At 46.6% G+C, this 20,490-nt stretch overlaps 2 protein-coding genes across 3 annotated transcripts in view; one reads left to right on the top strand and one right to left on the bottom strand.

Annotated features, from left to right (window-relative positions):
• The window catches only part of DCXR (dicarbonyl and L-xylulose reductase), a 290,388-nt gene extending 282,076 nt beyond the window's left edge, over positions 1-8,312 (top strand). The window contains exon 8 of the mRNA XM_086931191.1: positions 2,960-8,312. Coding sequence (XP_086787317.1) covers positions 2,960-3,063 — 104 coding nt within the window. The 3' untranslated portion in view covers positions 3,064-8,312. The remainder of the gene's footprint in view (positions 1-2,959) is intronic.
• A 627-nt stretch (positions 8,313-8,939) lies between these two features.
• LRRC45 (leucine rich repeat containing 45) overlaps positions 8,940-20,490 on the bottom strand; it is a 493,704-nt gene continuing 482,153 nt past the window's right edge. For both annotated transcript variants that reach the window (XM_086931189.1, XM_086931190.1), the window contains exon 18: positions 8,940-10,428. In XM_086931189.1, coding sequence (XP_086787315.1) covers positions 10,232-10,428 — 197 coding nt within the window. In that variant the 3' untranslated portion in view covers positions 8,940-10,231. The remainder of the gene's footprint in view (positions 10,429-20,490) is intronic.

Below are 20,490 nucleotides of genomic sequence, written 5' to 3'. Positions count from 1 at the left end.
CAAAAGTGACATCCGACAGGAATTGCGCCAAAACCTCCATTTGAGCCAACACAGGAGTAGGGTCCCCATGATCCTGAAGACAGTCAAACAGCCTCTCGAAATCCTTGAGCAGGACCTGAGACGCATAGGCCGCATAAGTGCTAGCACGCACCCCAAAGTGAGAAGCGGCGTAAGAACGCTTGAGAGCAGATTCCACCTTACGCTCCACCGGATCAGACAGGGAAGCCTCCTCCGAAGACAAAGAGGAAGAGGAGGAAGCCATAGAAGACAAAAGAGAATTAACCTTCGGAATCGCAGGAAACTGGGAATCAAAGTCCGCCAGGCGATATCGCTTCCCCAGGAATCGCGGAATACCCTGCTTATCCACCTCCAGCCACTCCTTAGTGAGGATATCCTTCAGGACATCATGGAAGGGGAGGTCATCCACCACAGAGGAACTATACTGAGCGTAAAATCCATCTTCAGACAGGGATTTAGGGTCAAACCCAAGCACCTCTCGAATATGCACCAGCATGTCCGAAAAAACCTTGCCCTGGATGTACTTTCCCTTAGGGGAATTGTCCAGGTCTTCCTCATCATCCTTAGCCCGCTTAGCCGCAGGCTCCAGCAGCGCAGACTGGACCGCAGAATCAATCAAGTCCCTTAAATCAGCCCTAGAAATCTGCAAGACGTCGTCCTCCAGCAGATCCTGAATATTATGCTGCTTGGAAACAGCCTTAGCCGGCACAGGAGAAGAAGGACCCTCACTCATGGTGACAAAACCCAGAAGTTACCAAACAGGAAATCACTGCAACACAGGAAGTGCCCAGCAACCTCCAATAAATACTGCCCCCAATCAACCAATCACACAAAGGTGTGTAGGAGTATGTAATAAAAGGAGGGCAGCCCTGATGTCTCCACCCACAGCCACAGGTCAAAAAGAGAATGGCCGCGGGGGCCAGACGCTGCGATAGTGCAGCAGCGCTGGAACGACCCGAGGCCAGGATACCATTAAAACTCCCCGCCCCAGCCCAGCACATGAGCGGGGAGCACACCTGACCCCAGAACAGGAGCACGGCCGACCGGAAAACCGTACCGGCCGAGCCGTGCATTACAAGAAATACAACAGTTTTAAATAAAACACACAAGAAAAAACTCACGGAACCGCCACCAAAGGAAACTGGATCCAGGGACCGGAACCGGGAGCACCAGCGTTCCGACAGCCGTCGGAGCAGAAAAAAAACAGGCATGGCGGTAGGTGGGCGGGGCTTATGTATTATTGAAATACTGGCGTTGTGATTGGCTGGGTGGAGGCAGGACTGCCTCACGTTGTTAGGACTGGGACGGGGAGGACCCATGAGGGGGTAATGTGTGTCCAACTGAAACTTTGAATGCACAAAAACGTTCACTTACAGCTTTGCTCTTCATATGCGGACTCTACCTTGACGTTCTCTTTGCCTGCAGCCAGCATTTGTACCGCGTGCATGCCCTCCCCTCCCTACCATAAGCTGAAGCGTGGGGCGATGCTTGGTGCCCTGCTCAGTGCCCTATTCTTCTTGCCACAGGGGCCGTTCTCCTGGCTCTCGAGGGCCCCTGCTACATACCTTAATTGCGCACTGAGCTGCCCTCGGCCACGGGTGTAAGCACGCTCACACTACCGCAGCTACTCCGCTTGCAGCTTGTCGCACTGGGCACCCCGCCACCATTCCTAGTGTGAGCCGGTCCATGCAACCTGCCTACGCTATCTTCTGCACTCTCTTGTATATTAGAGACTTCATAAACTCAGTGCAAAGAACAATGTAACAGCAGGCGATTTGTTGACCTGCATTGTAATGCCCCAAAGCAGCAGAGACACTACAATTGTGTGGCAACAGCATGCGCAGTAAATGCGTGCGATGTAATGCCTTTGATGATTTAAAAACAGCGTGGTAATTGCATGTGTTGTTACGGTTAGCGATGTTTCATCATACATCCATCTTGTATGTTAATCAGATGTTAATGACTCTGAGTTGAACTGTGGTGCTACCCTTCGAGCAAAAGGGTAAGAATCACTCACTGCTAATGTAAACGACTTTACAGGTGTTATTAACCTTTGTCCTCTGTACTGCAAAGTGCCTCCCAATGAGTTGCCTTTTGAGTCTGGATCGATGTTACACACTTGGGGGGGAGATTTACTAAGATTATGTGCTGTGTTTGTGTCACAAAAGTGATGCAAACGGCGCAAAATCTTTTTTCCTAATTTACTTTCCAGCGTTAAACTTGTTTTGTGCTGGAAATAACAGAAAAGTAATGCAAAGCAGCGCCATTACTTTGCGCCATTGGGGCGTGCCAAGGGTGTTAAATGGGGGTTCCCATGCAACCACCCAAGGTTTCTCACTCTAAACCCAATATACTAAATACAGTTGATTGGATTTCGCTTGAGAAAACTGCGCCATTTTGAAGTAGGTGCAAAAGGAAGGAGAAATGCTTTTATTTCTCCTTCCTTTTTTAACTTTGCATGTGTGCTGCTCTATGCAGCACGCATAGAAAGTGGGAAAAGCTTTTACTCCTGTCTAGGCATTGTATTTTGTGCCCGAAGGGTACCCTTCCTGTACAAAACCTAAGCTAGACTCACACATGCACACCCTAGCCCTGTTGCGCTAAGGTGGTGCGTGGTGCACAGCAACTGCAATCCGTGCAGATGCACAGGTAAGGGGCGAAGAGAGCCATATCTTTTGAACTATGGCGCTCTCCTGCTCCCTCCCTGTCGCGCAGCCTCGTGGGGGGCTGCGTTGCATGGAGATTTTATAAATCTCCCCCTCAATGTACACATAATATACAGTAATTCACATTTGCCCGACTTTGCTGCTAGGATGTGACTGATAGAAATGTGTGTTTTTTTAACTCCAACATTAATCTGTGCTGTTAGTAAGCGGAGGCATCTTAGAAGCTGCCCAGATCATCTGTAGATGACAGAACTGACCACTCTGTTTTCTTTTAGAGGTGGAAGACGTGGTGAACACAATTCTTTTCCTACTGAGCGACAAAAGTGCAATGATCCATGGTGTGACCCTGCCAGTTGATGGAGGATTCCTTGCAACTTAAAATACCAAGCGGACTGCCACGGGACCAGAGAACAAGAATCATCCCTTACTGGAGCCCTCATATTTGCTGCGAGGTGTCTTTGTAACATTGCTAGACAGACTTTCAGATCTGTGTTTTTTTTCTTAATAACCCAAGTGAATTTACTTCTTCCAGGAAACTCAGCCTTAATTAGCACAGTTGGTGAGAGCGGTTCCTAGAAAGGGTGCCAAAACGGATCGAGAGAATGAGATCTGCTCACAACTTGGCAAAAATGATTTATTTAAAAACTTACAAAAAGTTCTGCAGCAAAATAATTTTATATTTAGTATGATACAAATAATGAAATAAAAAAAGTTGTCTACTACATCAAATTGAACACATATAACACAGCAATATACAAAGGTAAAAAAACGTGCAATTGATCTGTTATTTATATGCATCATGCTTCTCAAAGCTGTCACTGCATGTCTGACAAAGTTTAATTTAAGTGACACAAACGCAATATCATGATATTATTAGTAGCTTTATGTACAACCTCTGAAGCTAAAAAAGAAATACAACTTGGCCTTCATCATGGGCATTTTAACAGAGTTAATATAATTGAAATGTGAGATCGCTGAATAGTATTTCATAAAGAGAAATGTTTTTTAATATGACCATAATGATACACAAGCACAGTTTCCTTTATTTCTCGAACGTCTAAGTTCAAAGGAGAAACAGGAGAAACAGAAGAACCAAGGGAACATGCTGCTAAGGCACTTTAAAGTACACCAGAAATCACAAAAACCAAAATAAATTGCAATGATAGTTCATTTTGACAGATATCTATAACTCTTTGTTCTCCATCATGAGACCTTCAACATTCACAAGCACTGAATAGAATAGTCTTGCTTGCCTCTCCCACCCCCAATTAATATATGCTATCAGGAGAACTTTTGGCTCACTCTGATGTCTGCTCTAGGATAGGAATAAGGACAGCAGTTTTAGGCAAAAGGGTGGGCGGACTTCTACTTGGCTGCTTTGCAAATTTATTGTTCGGATTGCAAAAGAAACACACCTTGCCAGGATCCTGCAATTCCATGAACTACACTTTTAAATTTAGGTCTTTCTGACTGCCTTAAGAGTCTACCCAGAGATGACATTTCAAGGTCCTCCCACTCTCCAGCAGTGGGATGTAATTGTTAGTGGTGTAAATGGGACTGTCCTTTCTCAGCCGCCTACCTAAATCAGAGCATATTAGTCCCATTGGTCTCTATCCAACTTGATAGATGGTTACAACATGGATTCCTGTGACTAATGTTATCATGCCGAGAAGATATTTGTATTCTTTGCATCCTTAATAGGACCTCAGGTTTAATTAAGTTTATTTACTCCCAAGTCACTTAACTGGGCAAAGGTGCCATAAAATACAATAATGGAGGAATGTTTGCCATCATATGCTAGTCAGCTGCTCCACTTACTTGGCAATCCTGGGTGTGAGGAAGAACAGTTCTGTAGTTCGGAGCTGCTGTGGTTGAGTGTCAAATGCAGCCAAAGTCAGGACATCCCCCTCACCCAAACCTGCAGTGTGGGTTACACCTCATCAAAAGAAATCCAAGGCGCCATAGGCAGGTTCACAAAATAGTTTCAGTATCATGGCGAACAGGGATGCTTGGGGACCTATGTTTGGGGGTTTCAGTTTACTGGGCACAGGCAGTGATGAAGATAGACCAGGTTGGTATTTGGCAAATCTCTAACCTCAGCTTGGGGACTGGGTTTCTACTTACAACTTGGTCTCCTGGGGGCACTAAACTCCACCAGCACAGAATTTGAGAATTGGACAGTTTGAGGTCATGATTTTGGGGGGTACACACATGTCCAAGAGAAACTGTTGGATCCACAGGCTCAACTAGTAGGGGGCAGGAACTGAATTTTAGGATCAGTGGGCAACCATGATTTTAAAATGGATCTCTCTGGAATGCTAAGAGTTCTGCCTACACTGTTGATGGCCTAAGGTAACCTGGTGAGCTACCAAGTTCCCCAGCGGTATACAGTGCCAGGACGCCACGTAACGAGGTAACAGTGCGCTTTACAAGTATACATACATTACATTACAAGTCACTATCCTGAGACTTGGAAGACTATTGAAGAACTGGTGCTGGATGTGCAAAGTGCTGGTATTCTGTTATGCAGCTTTCACAATCCTATCATTTACATTGGTTATGAAAGTCCATTGATGTGCAATCCTGCATCATCATTTACCTGCTGCTCTTTTCTCGGGCTGCAGTCTCCAGTTTGCTCTCTAGACCAATCTACTGGGAGATAGCGCCCATCTTCTGTTATATGTACTTGTAAAGCACACTATCACTCAGAAGGGTAGCCTGGTGCTGAGCAGGTGTGTGCGCGCTTAACCGTACCTATGGTAGGTTGGTTAATGGAAAAGCCAGGGCTTCTTGCGAAATTTAAGAGAGGGGGATCTGATGTGGAGAGAGTGGTCGTCCAAGATTTAGGAGCAATGCAAGAAAGTTTGTCATCCTGAGATGGAGTACTGTGGCGTGGAGGTGTTTGGATGGTTGGTGGAACGAGATGCCACTGTTCAGGTAGGTGATGACCGAGTTGTGAAGTACCTTGAATTCATAACATCCCACTGCAGAAGAGTGGGAGGACCTTGAAATGATGTTTCTGGGTCAACTCCTAAGGCAGAAAAAAATCTGGATTTAAAGGTGTGGTTCATGGAAATGCAGGAACCGGGCATGGTGTGTTCCTTTTGTTTGGGCTGTGGAACTGTAATAAGGGTGAGGGGTTTGAATTAGCATGGTTGTGTATTGAAATCCAGTGTAGTTCACCGAGGTTTGGATTAGTGAGAGTTCTAGATGGACTGTAGCCTTCTAGTGAGTTGCTTGGTAATCCCAGCAGTTCAACTTGCTGGTAACTAGGGTGTGAGGGACAGTTTTTCTAGTTTTGCTTGGGAACAACTTGAGGATCTTCTTCAGCAACTTCAGGGTGTGGTGGCAGGATCCAGTGATGTTGTTGGCTTGTGCAGTCATGTCCAGTTTGCTGTTGATGTATTCTGAGATTCCTGGCATGAGACCTGGCCACCAGTTGGAGTCCCATGGTGGGGTTTATTGCGGAATATCACTGTTTCTGGCTTCTCTTTGTCCAGATTGAAACAGTTGGCTTCTCTGCCATTGACATGCGCCAAGAAACATGGAATAAATGTGCTGTCTCTTGCTGGACATCTGAGAGCTCGGAGTGCTGGGCAACCCAACCAAAATGTACAACACAAATTGAGCATCACACCTTTTTTTCCTCATATGCCGGATACCATTCGGGGATTAAAGCTGAATGTGGCATCATTAGGATCAGCCACAAGGCAAGCGCCCCAATGTTCCTATCTATGCTTCACAAAGTGTTGAGATTTTAGTTTCATCTTTATTGGTTATCAGGCCACCTGACTCTAAGCCCTGGATGAGACCCTAAAGCTGGCTACTGACCTCCACACAGGGTGTTGTTCACCTGGTCCCAATTCCTGGTTTGACCACAGGTCATAACAATAAAGCCCAACCTCCACAGGCAAACCAAGCCCAGTAAGGCTTGGCTACCTAGCTGGTCCCTGCACCAAGTTATCACAATACCATGCCCAGAGTCACTGGCGCCTAAGACATTCACAAAAGCATGAAGAACGGCAAATGCGCTTTCCTTTTATGGACTGACCAAAGTTAGGGGAGTGGCCTATTATGGTAGAAGGTTTTGTGGATCTTGGAAAAAATTAGCAAGCACAAACTGGGTAAACAGGACTCACTTCATTGAACTAAGGGCATGACGGGCAAGGCAACAATACAGTATAGGGAATATTTCTGAGATGAAAGGCTATTTTACACATAGAATAAGCTTGAGGCTTACTTGGAAAATTAATAACCTCGCACTTGTCTACTTATTAGGTAGAAATCCCATAGGTGCAGAGCCAAAGTTTAGAAACAGTGCTGTGGATTTATTTTCTAACCTAATTCATTTAATATTATCCAAATTGTACTTCCTTACCTTTATCTAAAGAGAAATCTGTCTAATTTAATTAACATAACCCAGTCTGCAGTTTTGTAAGGACATTTCCACCCAGTGAGATATAATGGCTGTGAACACCAGATGATAAAACAGCAGATATAATTTTGAGGGGGCAGTCCTAAGAGAGATGCTGATATTGTATAAGAACTGGTTAATACCAGGCCATGAAGCTCTCTAGCCACCCACTGTAATGCAAAGACCATCAAGAATAATACTTTCCTAGGTTCCGAAGGAGAGCGTACCAATGTGTAAAGGACTAGGTAAACCTTCCATGAAGAACTGGATATTGTAGAAGAGCTCAGCTTAAGCTTAATAAAAATAATTTGTACTTTCTCTGCTCTGCTTGTTCTAGAACCAATGTCAAGTAACATAAGCAGTATCTCTAATATTGAAAGCATAAGGAAGGTATTAATGAAGGTCTTTGAACTTGAGGCTGTTCATGTAGTTCGAAAAACAGACTCAAATGGTCATACTGCTAGTAGTCGGGACCCAAGCTGTTAAATTACTTTTTGGAAGACTGTGGTATTGCATGCTACTTTTTGTCTTGGACAGGAGAACTAGTCTTCATGGCATCATTCAGTAAGACTTGCAGTAGAAGGTCCTAGGCTCATTACTTGCTGGCTATGCAAAAGATCCTTCCTTTGACTTGTACAGGAAAGGTAGAGAGGTAAGAGCGTGTAGAAAAATTCTTGCCCAGCTCAGAGTTGGGCTCAAGATACCTAGATGCGTAGTCACTACATTCTGTGGGGCTATTCAGAAGCCCCTCGCGCCGATGGTACATAACTTTTTCCCATATTAAAAGTGACGCATTGGGCTTGTGAATAAGCCCCTGTGTTTTATTGGTTGTGCAAAGACATCTAGCTGTGGAAACCCCCACCAAATTTAAATTTCCTTGAGAACTTTGGGGCATATTATCAAGAAAGGGTGATACATTATCGCCGCTTTTATGGGCTTGATAATAGGCCCTTGTGAATTCCAATAGAAGTCCAGGTTCTGGTGTTAACCTGGGCTTCTATGGGAATTCACAAGGGCCTATTATCAAGCCCATGATCGCCGCTTTATCAGCAGTTTCCTGCCGATAAAAGCGGCGATAATGTGTCGCCCTTTCTTGATAATATGGCCATTTGATTTTAACGACCCATTTAATATCTATTGAAAACACGCTATCCACAGTGTATTTTTTTGTATACACTTTCCACATCTAGTAAATAAATAGTTGTGCTCACAAACAGTTGTAGATTGCTTGAGGATCCTGGATGTTGAGCATCGTTTCTTTTTGAAGTAATGCATGCTGGATCCAAACAGAACTCATCTTTATGGGGTGAAGAAAGAAATGAAATGCCATGTGCACAGCCCTCAGTTCCAACATGTTGACAATGCATCTCTTCTCTGCCGTGGATTATATATACACATTTGATTGACATTCACACAATAGGAATTCTCTTACTAGCCAATAAGACATTCCCGACTACTGTGGGAGTCAGTCATTTATTCTCAAAAAATGTCGACTGTTCTCCTTTTTGCATCAACGTGGATAAGACTGACAAAAGGCTAATGTCAGTTTATAGTCTCCAATACTCTGGCACTTTCAGTCTTCCTGTCGTTCTTGGAGAGACTCGCATCATGAGCTATGAAAATATCATCGTGCCCAGGAAATGTGCACTTTCTTGATTTTTCGTTTAAAGTGGACTGAAATGTCAGCATTTCTAGTGGATAACAGTATCTCGTCTGATGGAAATTGTCCTTGGTCTCCTGTCCCTTAGGACTTAAAGTTATTTTATCCTGTACTCTGAGAAATATGCTGGCACACAAAGGTTCTTCTGGAGCAACGGATTATGTAACATTTTCATAATTTTGTGACAATGTTGTAGGGCATTTAGTGTGAAATGGCCTTGAGAAACCTGTCATCCTGGCAGGGAGTCGACCTCGTTTTTCAATCTTAATTTCAAAGGTGTGTAATGTCTTGTAGAGGCTCAGTATGTTTAACCAAGTTGTTCTTTCGCCTTTTATTCTTGACACTCCTTTGTTTCAGAAGAGGTGCTCTGAACTGATGACCAGGATCAACTAGAGCAGACCACCCTCCTCCCTTCCACAAAAAAAAAATCCCTGTGGTAAACTGGAATAGGACACAAAGTGAATTTCCGACAATGAGTGCGACCTCTATCCATAAATTGTAATTTTAAAGTATTAAAATAGTGTGTACACGCCAGAGCCTGTGCTGCTATAGTCTGCACAGAGCTTTATTTTGACACCGAGACTGTATGTCAAGGATGACTTCAGCGTCCAACAATCCCATGGCATTCTATTCGAAAAGTGGAGTGGGATGTCATGAAATGCAGTAAGAAAAGTAAAGAGACACTATTGATGCAGTCTGCATATTATACATTAATGATACTGGCTTAGAAGTCCTCGTTTCAAGTATGATGCTCTTGGATATGGTATACGTTTGGAAAGTCTGGATATTGAACAGTAATAACTTATATGGCCTGCCTTATGGCTGGATATGCCCTTCACCATTGCCCATGTCTGAAGGGCATCTCTTCGCTCCGCCTCATTGGCGCTAGTCTGCACTCCAGTGGTGAAATACTCTCGAATTGGAGGCCGCTCCTTCCGGCTGAGAGTGGCAAAACTATGGAATGATCTGCCACTAGCTGTGAGACTTCTTCAGGATCTGCTTCCCTTCAGAAAAGCCCCAAAAACATGGCTGTTTCAGCAATAACGTAAGACTTTGCGCTCTGCACATATTCCTTTTCTGTCTAGTTCAGTCACACTCACCCAGTGCCGGGACACTCAGTAGAGTAGCTGTGAGCTTTATAAAACCCTGGTTAACATAACATGTGAGACCCAGACAACCCTCCTGTCTGTAGCAAGATTTCAAATCCATATTTCCCCTTTCTATTGCCATATTACAAGGCATAGCAAGCTGCTAGGCACCATATGAAAGTCTGCCAGCCATCCCGAGGCATGCAAACTACAGGTCCATTAAAATGGCCGCTTCCAGATAAGCATGAGTCTGCCTAGCGTATTTCCCCCTGCATTCAATAGGCTGTAAATAGCTGTGATCCACTCTTCCCTCACAGGTGCTCAGGTACTGTCAGAAACCCCGACGGTGTGGAGACTTCTCCTGCAACACTTTATTTCCGACACTTCATTTCCTTGGACTGGAGGCACCAAGAGGTGAGCTCTGCACATAGGACAAGATAGCATTCTGTAGGAAACCTGCACGCTGTGCTTCTTCTTCACGCATTCGCTGCATGTCTGCATCCTTCAATCTGAGCTTCTCGAGCAGGGAGGCTATCTCACTCTCCTTATCCAGGAGCATCTCACGTTGACTGCTGGATTGTGCTGTAGAAAGGGAATAACCAAAAGCACATACATTACATACTGGCTCAAACTATCCATTGCTATCTTTGACTGCTAAACGGGGCTGCAGAGTGGATATCATGCAACATGCATATGCCCTAGCTAAAAACAGCCTTCAGTAGCTGCTAAAGTGCTGCCTGTAATAGGCAGCACGTAGTATGCAGCACATTAAGTAATCCTTCCCATGCCTTTCATTCCCATCCCTTTTATACGATCACCCACTCCTGCGCCACCATTTCCACAATACCATACCTTTCATTTTCACCTCAAGCCAACACTCAGTGTCTTCCTTCAACTAATCTGTGACTATTCATGCCCGATTTCACATTCTATACAAAGCCATCAAGACGCCCCTGCCTGGAAGACTTCAAGCTTAAGGCAAAGTAAAATGATTTATGGTCTTAGGGAAAGCGGAGCTTCGAACAATACAAGGAAACTGAAACAACTGTTAAATAAAAAGCAAAGATAAATCACAATAGTACCACCGATACAATGGAACCACCTGGATAAGTTCTTCAGCCATAGAAATGAGACATTCTTCAGTAGGATTGTACCAGATAGCGGAGGCTTTAGAACTTTAACAGCTTAGAAAAACAAGCATTTACAATGCAATAGGCCTCGCAGCATTAAAGTTTGAGCTATTGGCATTGTATATGACAATGTGTTGCATTAATTTGTTAGCAAACTGTGAATTGGTGTATAAAGATGATTTGCAAACTGTGAAATGTTGCTGAATAGTAAGCAATGTTGTGAATAATATTGTTTGCTAGTCATCCTTGGGTACCAGAGTACTTCACTTGAGGCAGAGATATTATCTTTAGACTACGGGTGTCAGTGCCGCTTGAGCTAGAAACAGGGCCAGCTTTAGCAGTAGTGCTGCCCGGTGCGACAAACTTTTTTGACAACCCCGCGTCCCCCTTCCCCCACCTCCTCCTCGGATTCCATCATTACCACCGGGTAAAGAGTGGACCTCATCTTCCCTTAGGCCCTCTCATTAGTATCGCTACTGGTTTCTTGGCCTTTGACCGGGGTTGGGCGTTGTGCTGATTACTGGTCCTATTTCCTTTGGGGTCCTGGTGAGAGGCTTTCACCCGTGACAGCGCTGCTAGTCCTCTTGTTTCTTGATATAGCGCGAGCTAGATCGACAGGAAGGACTTCCAGGTGCTTTACAAAGCATCATCCAAGTCAAACCTAGGAGGCAACTCGGTGGACGTGCAGAGAAGTGAACGTCAAACACCTACATTGGGGTGAAAGGTTCCATTATTTCCTGGGTTAAGGGGCGCAGGCTTGCATCAGATGAGAGAGTTAGTGTATTGCATGGCCGAGTGACGAGCCTCGAGGCGCTAGAGGAGGAGGGGGACGGGTATCTGCACGTCCTTCTGAGGACGCCGGGCGCAGGCTGTGAATCTCAGCTTCCGGCTCTGGCAGCCTCTGTAGACATGTAATGTTTGTTGTCGGCGAGCCACACCCTCCTGCACGCTGCTTTACCAGGTGAAGTGGGGGGCGGAGGAGGCCCTGTTTAAATGCCAGGAACGCGCAAGTACTCTTCTCCATAACCCTGCTTTTCCATATATAGCCCCAAGATCACAGGCTGGTGCACGACCTAGAAAGTGCCCTCTGGAGCCGCCACAGTGCCTTGAAGCCGCCCGCCAGGTTTGAGATGTTTATTTCCTTGACTCTGATGCATGGCGCAGAGGACGCACACACAGCATCTGAGCTGTGTGTCTTTTTGCAGATGTTACACTTTGTGCATTCTGGGGTTACCCTGCTAGTGTCCACAGGTTTGGTTTTGAGTGGCCTGTAGGCGCCTGCTACCTGTAGACAGACCCCGGCCCTCCCGGGGCCCTGGACCCTTCATCTGTGGTACATGAGCAGGATGAAGCCCATCGGTGGTGGGTGGTCGCTGAGGTCACTGTCTGTTGAACATTTGAACTCCTTCCCAGCGGCACGGATGAGCCTCGGTTCTTTCATTGTCTGCCCTTGAGCCGAGTGCTGTGCAGCAAGACTGTCTCTGGGGTCAACGGGGCGAGCTTGTCTCTGGGCACAACGGAGCGAGCCTGCCTCTCTCATCGAGCCCATGGGGCACTATCTTTGCCATCTTAAGAGTGAAGCGTCAGCAGGCACACAATCGGCAGCGGCTGAAAGCGTGTTCTTAAGAGTCTTCGAAAAATGGTTTTACACACATTTAAACTTTCGCAACCGCTAAAAAATATACGTTGGATTTCATTTTCAATAACTAAAAATAATTAAACATCATGCGCTACACATACCATCTAATCTATGTGTAAATCCTTAGCGCTAAAATTTCATATCAAGCCCACAACATACCCTTTCATTTTAAAAAGCCCAAAGTTACAAAAAATAAACTTACCAACCACGCTGCCAAACGTTTCAAAAGCCCTTCGCAGAGTACTCCGATATAATGCAAATTAAAAGTCCAACGCTGCCCCAACAAGTACAAACAGCAGCAGCCACCGCAGCGAACACGGAAGACTAGGAAACCAAACCGAAAGCAGCTCAGTACTGGGCTGTAACTGAGGGCGGGGGCTGCCTGCGCATGCGCGTCATTCCAAAGTTTCGTTTTTAGGAGCGAGCCCCGGAGCGAAAACGAAGTGGCAGCTGAAGTCCCGGGTTCCAGGAAGGGGCCCGGGTGAAGACCAGCGGATACCAGTGCGGACCTCCCATGCCGAGACTGACCCACTGGCTGCTAAGGGAGAGAGAGACACGGAACACGCAGAAAGAGATCGGTGAGTGGGGGGGTGTGTGCGCGTGTGTGTGCGCGTGTGTGTGTGCATGTGTCTGTGTGTAGAGCACGGTGAGTGGGTGGGGGTGGGTGGTGTCGGGCATGTGTATATATGTGTGGCTGAGTGTGTGCGCGTGCGTGATCGTGATCCATGGTGACTGAAGAGCCTGCCGTAATGGGAGCGCATGTTCACACGCGCGACCTGATCCGATTCCGGCAGGGTGCGTGCGTGTGCCAGTCTCTTGTCTCCAAGTCTTGTTAGTCCTTGAAAGCCAAACTGATTACAATAGGGCTCCACAGCGACAATGGCTTCGCGATTGCGTCGCAGTGCGAGCCCTAAAAAGCTGTATGAAGCTGAGTTAGGTGGTTCCTGCCCCTTCTCCCCCTCCTAACTCCTGTTACCAAGGTTTTTAGGTCGAGTTTACTCGAACCTATTGCCGTCCATCCACTTTTTTACGATCCGGATTTTCAATAGTTCACGAGAAGCGAATCACGTGACAAGCTCCTCGTGCACGAGCTTCCCCCTGCCAGCAGCATTTGCCACATCAAAGGCTTCCGCTGCCCCGACCCCCGCCGTCACTTATTCACGGCCGCAGGCCGTGACTTCAAAGGGTTCCGCTGCCCCGCCCCCTGCTTCACGGCCATCTGTTCCCCAGCACCTCCCCTCTCTCTCCCCTAATTATTCACTGCTGGCCTGCCGGCACATCTAGTTTTCCACGGCTTTCGTTTTCCACTTGATTGGTTGCTTTGCTAATGCTTGTTTCCGATTCCCACTGTCCATTCCAGTTTATCCCTTCTGCTCTGTTCATCTCACAGTCTTTCTTCCTTTCTGCCTTATCAAGCACACATCCTGGTTGCCTAACAACATCAACGGGAGACTCCGTCTTTTTGACCAGGGGTCATGTCATCACTGACACGCATGACCATGAGTAGCACCAGATAGACACTTATCGGCTGGAGGACACTGTAGTCTGTCTTCTGGCATGCTTGCTAGTTAACATTTTCACTGACTTCACTTCCTCCTTATATACAGCTTCCCCGGTTCACTTGGGCCGTGTTGCACGGATAGCCGACACGCCGAGATCGAGATTGTAGGTTAGCACCTTGGCGCAGCTTTGCTGACATAGACCCCGGGTGTTTATATATTTTTAGTATTTCTTCTCCTTTCAGCCCGCACTCCACCTTCCCCAGGTGGCTTTTAGGAAGCACGTTGCGGCTCACTGCACTTATACTGACGAAGCAGACATTTATATGATACCAAATACATATGTTTTCAGGCCTATAGTCTTCTTTGAACTACGAAAGAAAGACACCAGCAGAAATCCACAGAGTGGTCGCACGCTCTACTCTGTGTGTCAGTCAGCTGCAACGTGCAGAGCGAACGCAAGGCTTCCGAGAAATGACATGCCAGCTTCCAGCTTTTAGCTTGCTATTGCCAAACCTCATATCTTTCAGTAAAAGATGTCGACATGACATGACCTGCCCTTGCTGGTCAAATACGTGCAGAACCCACGTACACTAGAAACGCCGATTTCACCTTTATGGAAAAACCCAATTCTGTTCTTGTAGATGACACGTGGGTAATGTAGGCACACTTTCGAGCCTTAAAAGGGTATCACACCATATGTGCACTTCACTGATTGGTCTAGCAGGTCATACCCTCATCCAGATTACGTATGCTATGATGCCCATCCTGTGGGGGCATATACCTATAAAATGTCTCTGCACTGTCATACCAATTGGGCACTCAGTGAGCTTTTGCTGAGGTCTCCGTGTGCACGTATCTTGCATTGTGATTACTTTCTAATTGGGTTCCCAATAAATCTTGCATACTCAGACATGCTGAGAGCGAATTGTTTATTGAACTGTGTCATTGATCTTTTATTCTTGCAGTGAATCATTGAGGCTTCAACATTTGGTGGAGAATGCGGGCAACAGGGCAGACACCAGCACGCCAACTACACTCAGCACACAGAGTACAGAGACAACACGCCACATGAAAATGAGTCCCAGCAGCAATGGGCAGGAGGGGAAGGATGGACCCCAGTAACGAATGACTGGCCCCCACCCCCACCCCCACCACCATTCTAGGGATGCCTGAAAGTGGGAAACTGCGTGATAATAACAGCACCAGCAATATTAGTAGATCAATCCGGACCATATGTAGAGGGAGAGGTATTGGGCAGGGTTGTTCCATTTCTAATTGACACAGGGGCTCAAAGATCAATGCTGAAGGCACTAACAACGCCTGAAGCTCCACTTTCTAGGACTACGATAACCGCAGTAGGCATGACTGGCCAACCGATTACAGAATACCTTACTGAGCCACTACAGTTTGTAGTAGGCACGATAACAGTGCACCACCAATTCATCCTTAGCAGGTTCTGCCCCGTGAATTTGCTGGGGAGAGATCTGTTATGCAAATTACAATGCACCATACACTGCTCACCAACAGGGGTCTTTTTAGAGAGCAAGGCAAATGGTTTAATGGTACAAGCATTCATGACATGCCCCGACCTCCAAATACCGCCAGAATTACGACATTGTGTGCCGCCAGAGGTCTGGGCAACAAGTGCCAATGACGTAGGGCGGGTATTGAACTACCCACCGGTACAGATAAAACTGAAGCCAGGGGCAGTTCTCCCAAGAGTGCCACAATACAAAATATCAAAAGAAGGGGAGGAGGGCATCGCACCAGTGATACAAGACCTCCTGAAGCAAGGAATTTTAAGGGAGATTCAATACAGTCAATGTAACACCCCGATACTTCCTGTGAAAAAAGGATCCAAGGGCCCGAACGGGGCCCCTGTCTATCGATTTACTCAGGACCTCCGAGAATTGAACAAAATAGTCTTACCATCTTTCCCAGTGGTCCCAAACCCAGCGACAATATTATCTAATATACCTGTGTGGGCTAAGACTTTCACTGTGATGGATCTTAGCTCCGCCTTCTTCACAATCCCCTTGCACCCTGATAGCCAACACTTCTTCGCCTTCTGCTTCCGACAAAAAAGATTTTGTTGGACACGGCTCGTTCAGGGCTATACAGAGTCACCATCCATTTTCACACATGCCCTAAAAACAGATTTAGACTCCCTGGTACTGAAGGAGGGATCCACACTTATCCAGTACATTGACGATTTGCTATTGGCCTCACCTTCAAAGGAGGCTTGTGTGAAGGACACCATCGCTGTCCTATGCCACTTAGCATTAAAGGGATATAAAGTCTCCCCAAAGAAGTTACAGTTTTGCCTCACCTCTGTGAAATACTTAGGCCACGAGTTAACAGAAGGAACAAGGAAGCTGTTGCCAGACAGAATCTCGACAATAACACATTTTCCCAGACCCCGCACTCAGAAGGAAGTTAGAGCTTTCTTAGGAGTTGCAGGATACTGTCGCCATTGGATACCAAACTTCTCTCTCATTGCGAAACCTCTGCAGGCACTGACACACAAAGGCATACCTGACACTGTACCCTGGTCACAAGAATGCGAGGCAGCCTTCAATGCGCTAAAAAGGGAATTAAAAGGAGCACCAGCATTAGGCATACCAGACTATGGGAAAAACTTTCATTTGTTTTGCCACGAGAGGGGGGGGTGCTCGACGGGGGTCTTGGCTCAGAAACATGGAGCTTTCTACCGCCCCGTGGCATACTATTCTGCCACTCTAGACCCAGTGGCTGCAGGGCTCCCACCGTGTCTGAAAGCAGTAGCTGCTGCAGCACTCGCCGTGGAACAATCAGACAACTTAGTGCTAGGACACACACTAGTGCTGCACGTGCCCCACGCCGTGGACACACTTCTGACATCCACTAAGACACAGCACCTCACAAATGCACGCCTCACCAGGTATGAGTTGGTACTCCTGACACCACACATTATCATCAAGAGGTGCACCACTTTGAACCCTGCATGCTTGTTACCCACGCAGCATGAGCTGGAAGACTTTGACTCAGATGATTCCTTCCATGATTGCGCATTGGCAATAGACAGGCACACTAAGATACGACCGGACCTTAAAGACACACCGCTCCCAGATGCTCAAGGGGATCTATTTGTAGATGGGTCATGTTTAAGGGATGACACAGGAGTACTACAAGCATCCTATGCAGTGGGCACAGCAACTAAATTGTTGGAAGGAGGGAGACTGACAGCAGCAAAAAGTGCACAAGCAGCTGAACTTGTGGCACTCACCAGAGCATGTGCATGGGCTAAAGGGAAGAAAGTAAATATATACACAGACAGTCAGTACGCATTTGGGGTGGTCCACGATTTTGGCCAGTTATGGTCAATGAGGGGGTTCCTTACATCAGCAGGCCAGCAAATACAGCATGCACAATTGATTTGTGACCTCCTCCAAGCACTGCTATTACCTTGCAAGGTGGCCATAATAAAATGTGCCGCCCACACTTCATCAAAAGACCCCATCTCCAGAGGCAATGCCTTCATTGACCAAGAAGCAAAGAGGATAGCGCTTACAGGTTGCGAGCAAGCTATGGTACAACTAGTAGGCAACAAGACAGACACGGAAGAGGATAAGGGTTCACTGCATTTTGATCCAATACGTATTCAGAGGGAGGCAGCTGACAGTGAAAGAGAGGAGTGGAACCAACAGGGATGCAAACAAACTGAAGAGGGGCTATGGGTAGGACCTAATGGCAGGATATGCTTGCCTTCAACCATGCTCCCTTCAATGAGTAGATTGTTCCATGGACCCTCACACGTGGGGCGGGATGGCATGGTCAGGTTATTCTCCCAGTGTTGGTACAACACGAAATTCCGCCAGACAGCAGAGAGGCTGTGCAAGCAGTGTGCTGTCTGTGCGCAGTACAACACTGGAAAAGGTATCCCAACTGCGCCTGGCCACTTTCCACCCCCCCATGGACCATTTGAAAGCCTTCAGCTTGATTTTATAGACATGCCCCCCACCCAGTCATATAGGTTCGTTTTGGTAATTGTTTGCATGTTTAGCAAATGGGTAGAGGCCTATCCCACCAAAAATTGTGACGCCCAGAGTGTGGCAAAGTGTCTACTTAAAGAGCTACTACCCAGATTTGGGGTACCTTCCGTCCTGGCATCCGACAATGGTCCTGCATTCATTTCCAATGTCATAAAAGGGCTTTGCAAGGGATTGGCAATAAAGCAAAGGCTACACTGCGCCTATCACCCGCCGGCGGCAGGGGCTGTCGAGCGCAGAAATGGAATTTTGAAAAGTAAAATTGCAAAGATCTGTGCGTCAACTGACCTTTCATGGGTAGACGCGTTGCCTCTCGCACTTTTAGCAATGAGATGTACGCCAGACAGAATAACAAAGTTAAGCCCCCATGAGATCATATTCGGCCGCCCCATGAAAATACCAGGGCATATGTCAACAGCCCCCCTGTCAGTAATGGACGACTTATTGCTATGTTACTGTAAAGAGTTAACGCATGTCTTACGTTACCTCCACTGCCAGGTGCTGACGTCCCTTCCAGATGCAGTGACACCGCCACCCCATGATCTAAAGGCTGGTGATTGGGTTTGGATCAAAGCCCACACACGGAGAAACTGCTTGCAGCCGAGGTGGAAGGGGCCAAGGCAGGTCATCCTCACGACGGCCACAGCTGTGAAGTGTGAAGGCGTAGCGTCGTGGATTCATGCCTCACACACAAAGAAAGTAACGGGCGGAGAAAAGACGCAACCGGTTCAGGTGGCAGCCACCGGGCCCAGCCAGGGATACAACCTTCGCTCCCACAGCAAACAGAAACATGACCAAGGGAGTTAATGATCAACGGGCTGCTGGCTAAATGCAATGCTCCTGACAAATAGACTTCGATCTGTGTCAATACAAGCCTGCGGACAACGGTCCAGGATACAATTAACTATTTTATGTCCAGGAAAAAACATAACTGCAACTCTGACCCTCCTGGTACCGAGGCCTCTATTGCTCAGTGAGCTGATACATTTGATTTTCAATGATATTTCCTTTCCAGCGAGCCAAGAGCAAATTCCTGAGCAAGAGTTAACAGACCTACGTTTTGACATTCTCAATAGTTCTATTTTTGCGATACAGAGTTCTGGTTCTAGCATTATTCAAAACCTTGAACACCATCCATTGTGCCGCTTTTGCAACAGAGATCACTGGTCATAGACCTGTTCGAGACATTGAAAACTGAGAGAAGAGCAGTGGGTAAATGCTTGACTCTAAGGGCAAGCCAGCATAGCGCCAAGTGGACCAACTTAGGGCCTATTCACAAGAAGATTGCATAGCATAGGAAAGGGAGAGATTTGTACAGAGTCATGCAGTCCACTGAGAGACATACATGTAATTGGAGAGCAGTGATTCTTGCAATATTGTTACCAATTCCAGCGGTGATAGTGACGGCAATTATAATAACATATTCTAATGAGCTTGAAATACCACACCTAAATGGAAGGGTGGGGGATGGTAGTGATGGAACGGAGCCAACAAAAATGCCAAGAGACTATGAACAAAATATAACAATGAACATTACTGGTGTGGGGGTGGATATGAATAAAGGGGACAAAGAAGGATTGTGGGATACCTACGAAGGGAACCAATATGTGGAAATGTTGAAACTGTATGTGACAATTTTGAATATATCTGACTGCTATGTTTGCACACACCTGCCCACAGACACCACACATAGTTTAAAGTACAACGTCCTGCCATTATCCAAATATGTAGGCTGTGTCCTCTTGCGAGACATGTTCCAAAGTCAACACGGCATGTCTGCGTCAGTATCCATAGGCACACCCTCTTCTGAAATACTGACTGTTGATCCCCGCGGCAGCAAGGGCTATAGCTATAGCAGGAAGACAACAGACCCCCCTCACAGACCTAAGAGGATCCCTTGTATGAATATGCAGCCAACCAAGGGAGACTTAGAGATGCTAAAGGGATTTGACAGGGCGTCCAGAAACAAGGAATGGAATGGCAGAGCAGGTTGGGATGACATAGAAACAGGCCACTTGAAAATACCAAGGTTCAGGGTAGGGGAAGTCCCAGCCCCCTCCTGCATCCTCAAGGAAGAAGTAGTAACACCCAAGAGAGTGCCGGTTCTTCCAAAGGGGGCTACCAGAACATGCACCCTTTCAGAACTGCTGTCCAAAGACAATTGGAAGGAGTGCATCTCATTTGGATGTACCTTCGAGGAGGTCGCTCAAGGAGAACAGGGCCTATTTGATTGCGAGGACAGGATAAACAGGATAAAAGGCATACCACCCATAAAGACAGTTCCCCAGATTTACATGGGAATGAGCAGCTGTAACCACACAACCAGACTAACTCGAGTTAGGAGT

This window comes from Lissotriton vulgaris, chromosome 7, assembly GCF_964263255.1.
Source record: "Lissotriton vulgaris chromosome 7, aLisVul1.2, whole genome shotgun sequence".
Taxonomy (NCBI): Eukaryota; Metazoa; Chordata; class Amphibia; order Caudata; family Salamandridae; genus Lissotriton; species Lissotriton vulgaris.
The sequence above is the reverse complement of the archived record's forward strand: the minus strand, read 5'-3'. Positions and strand labels throughout refer to the sequence as shown.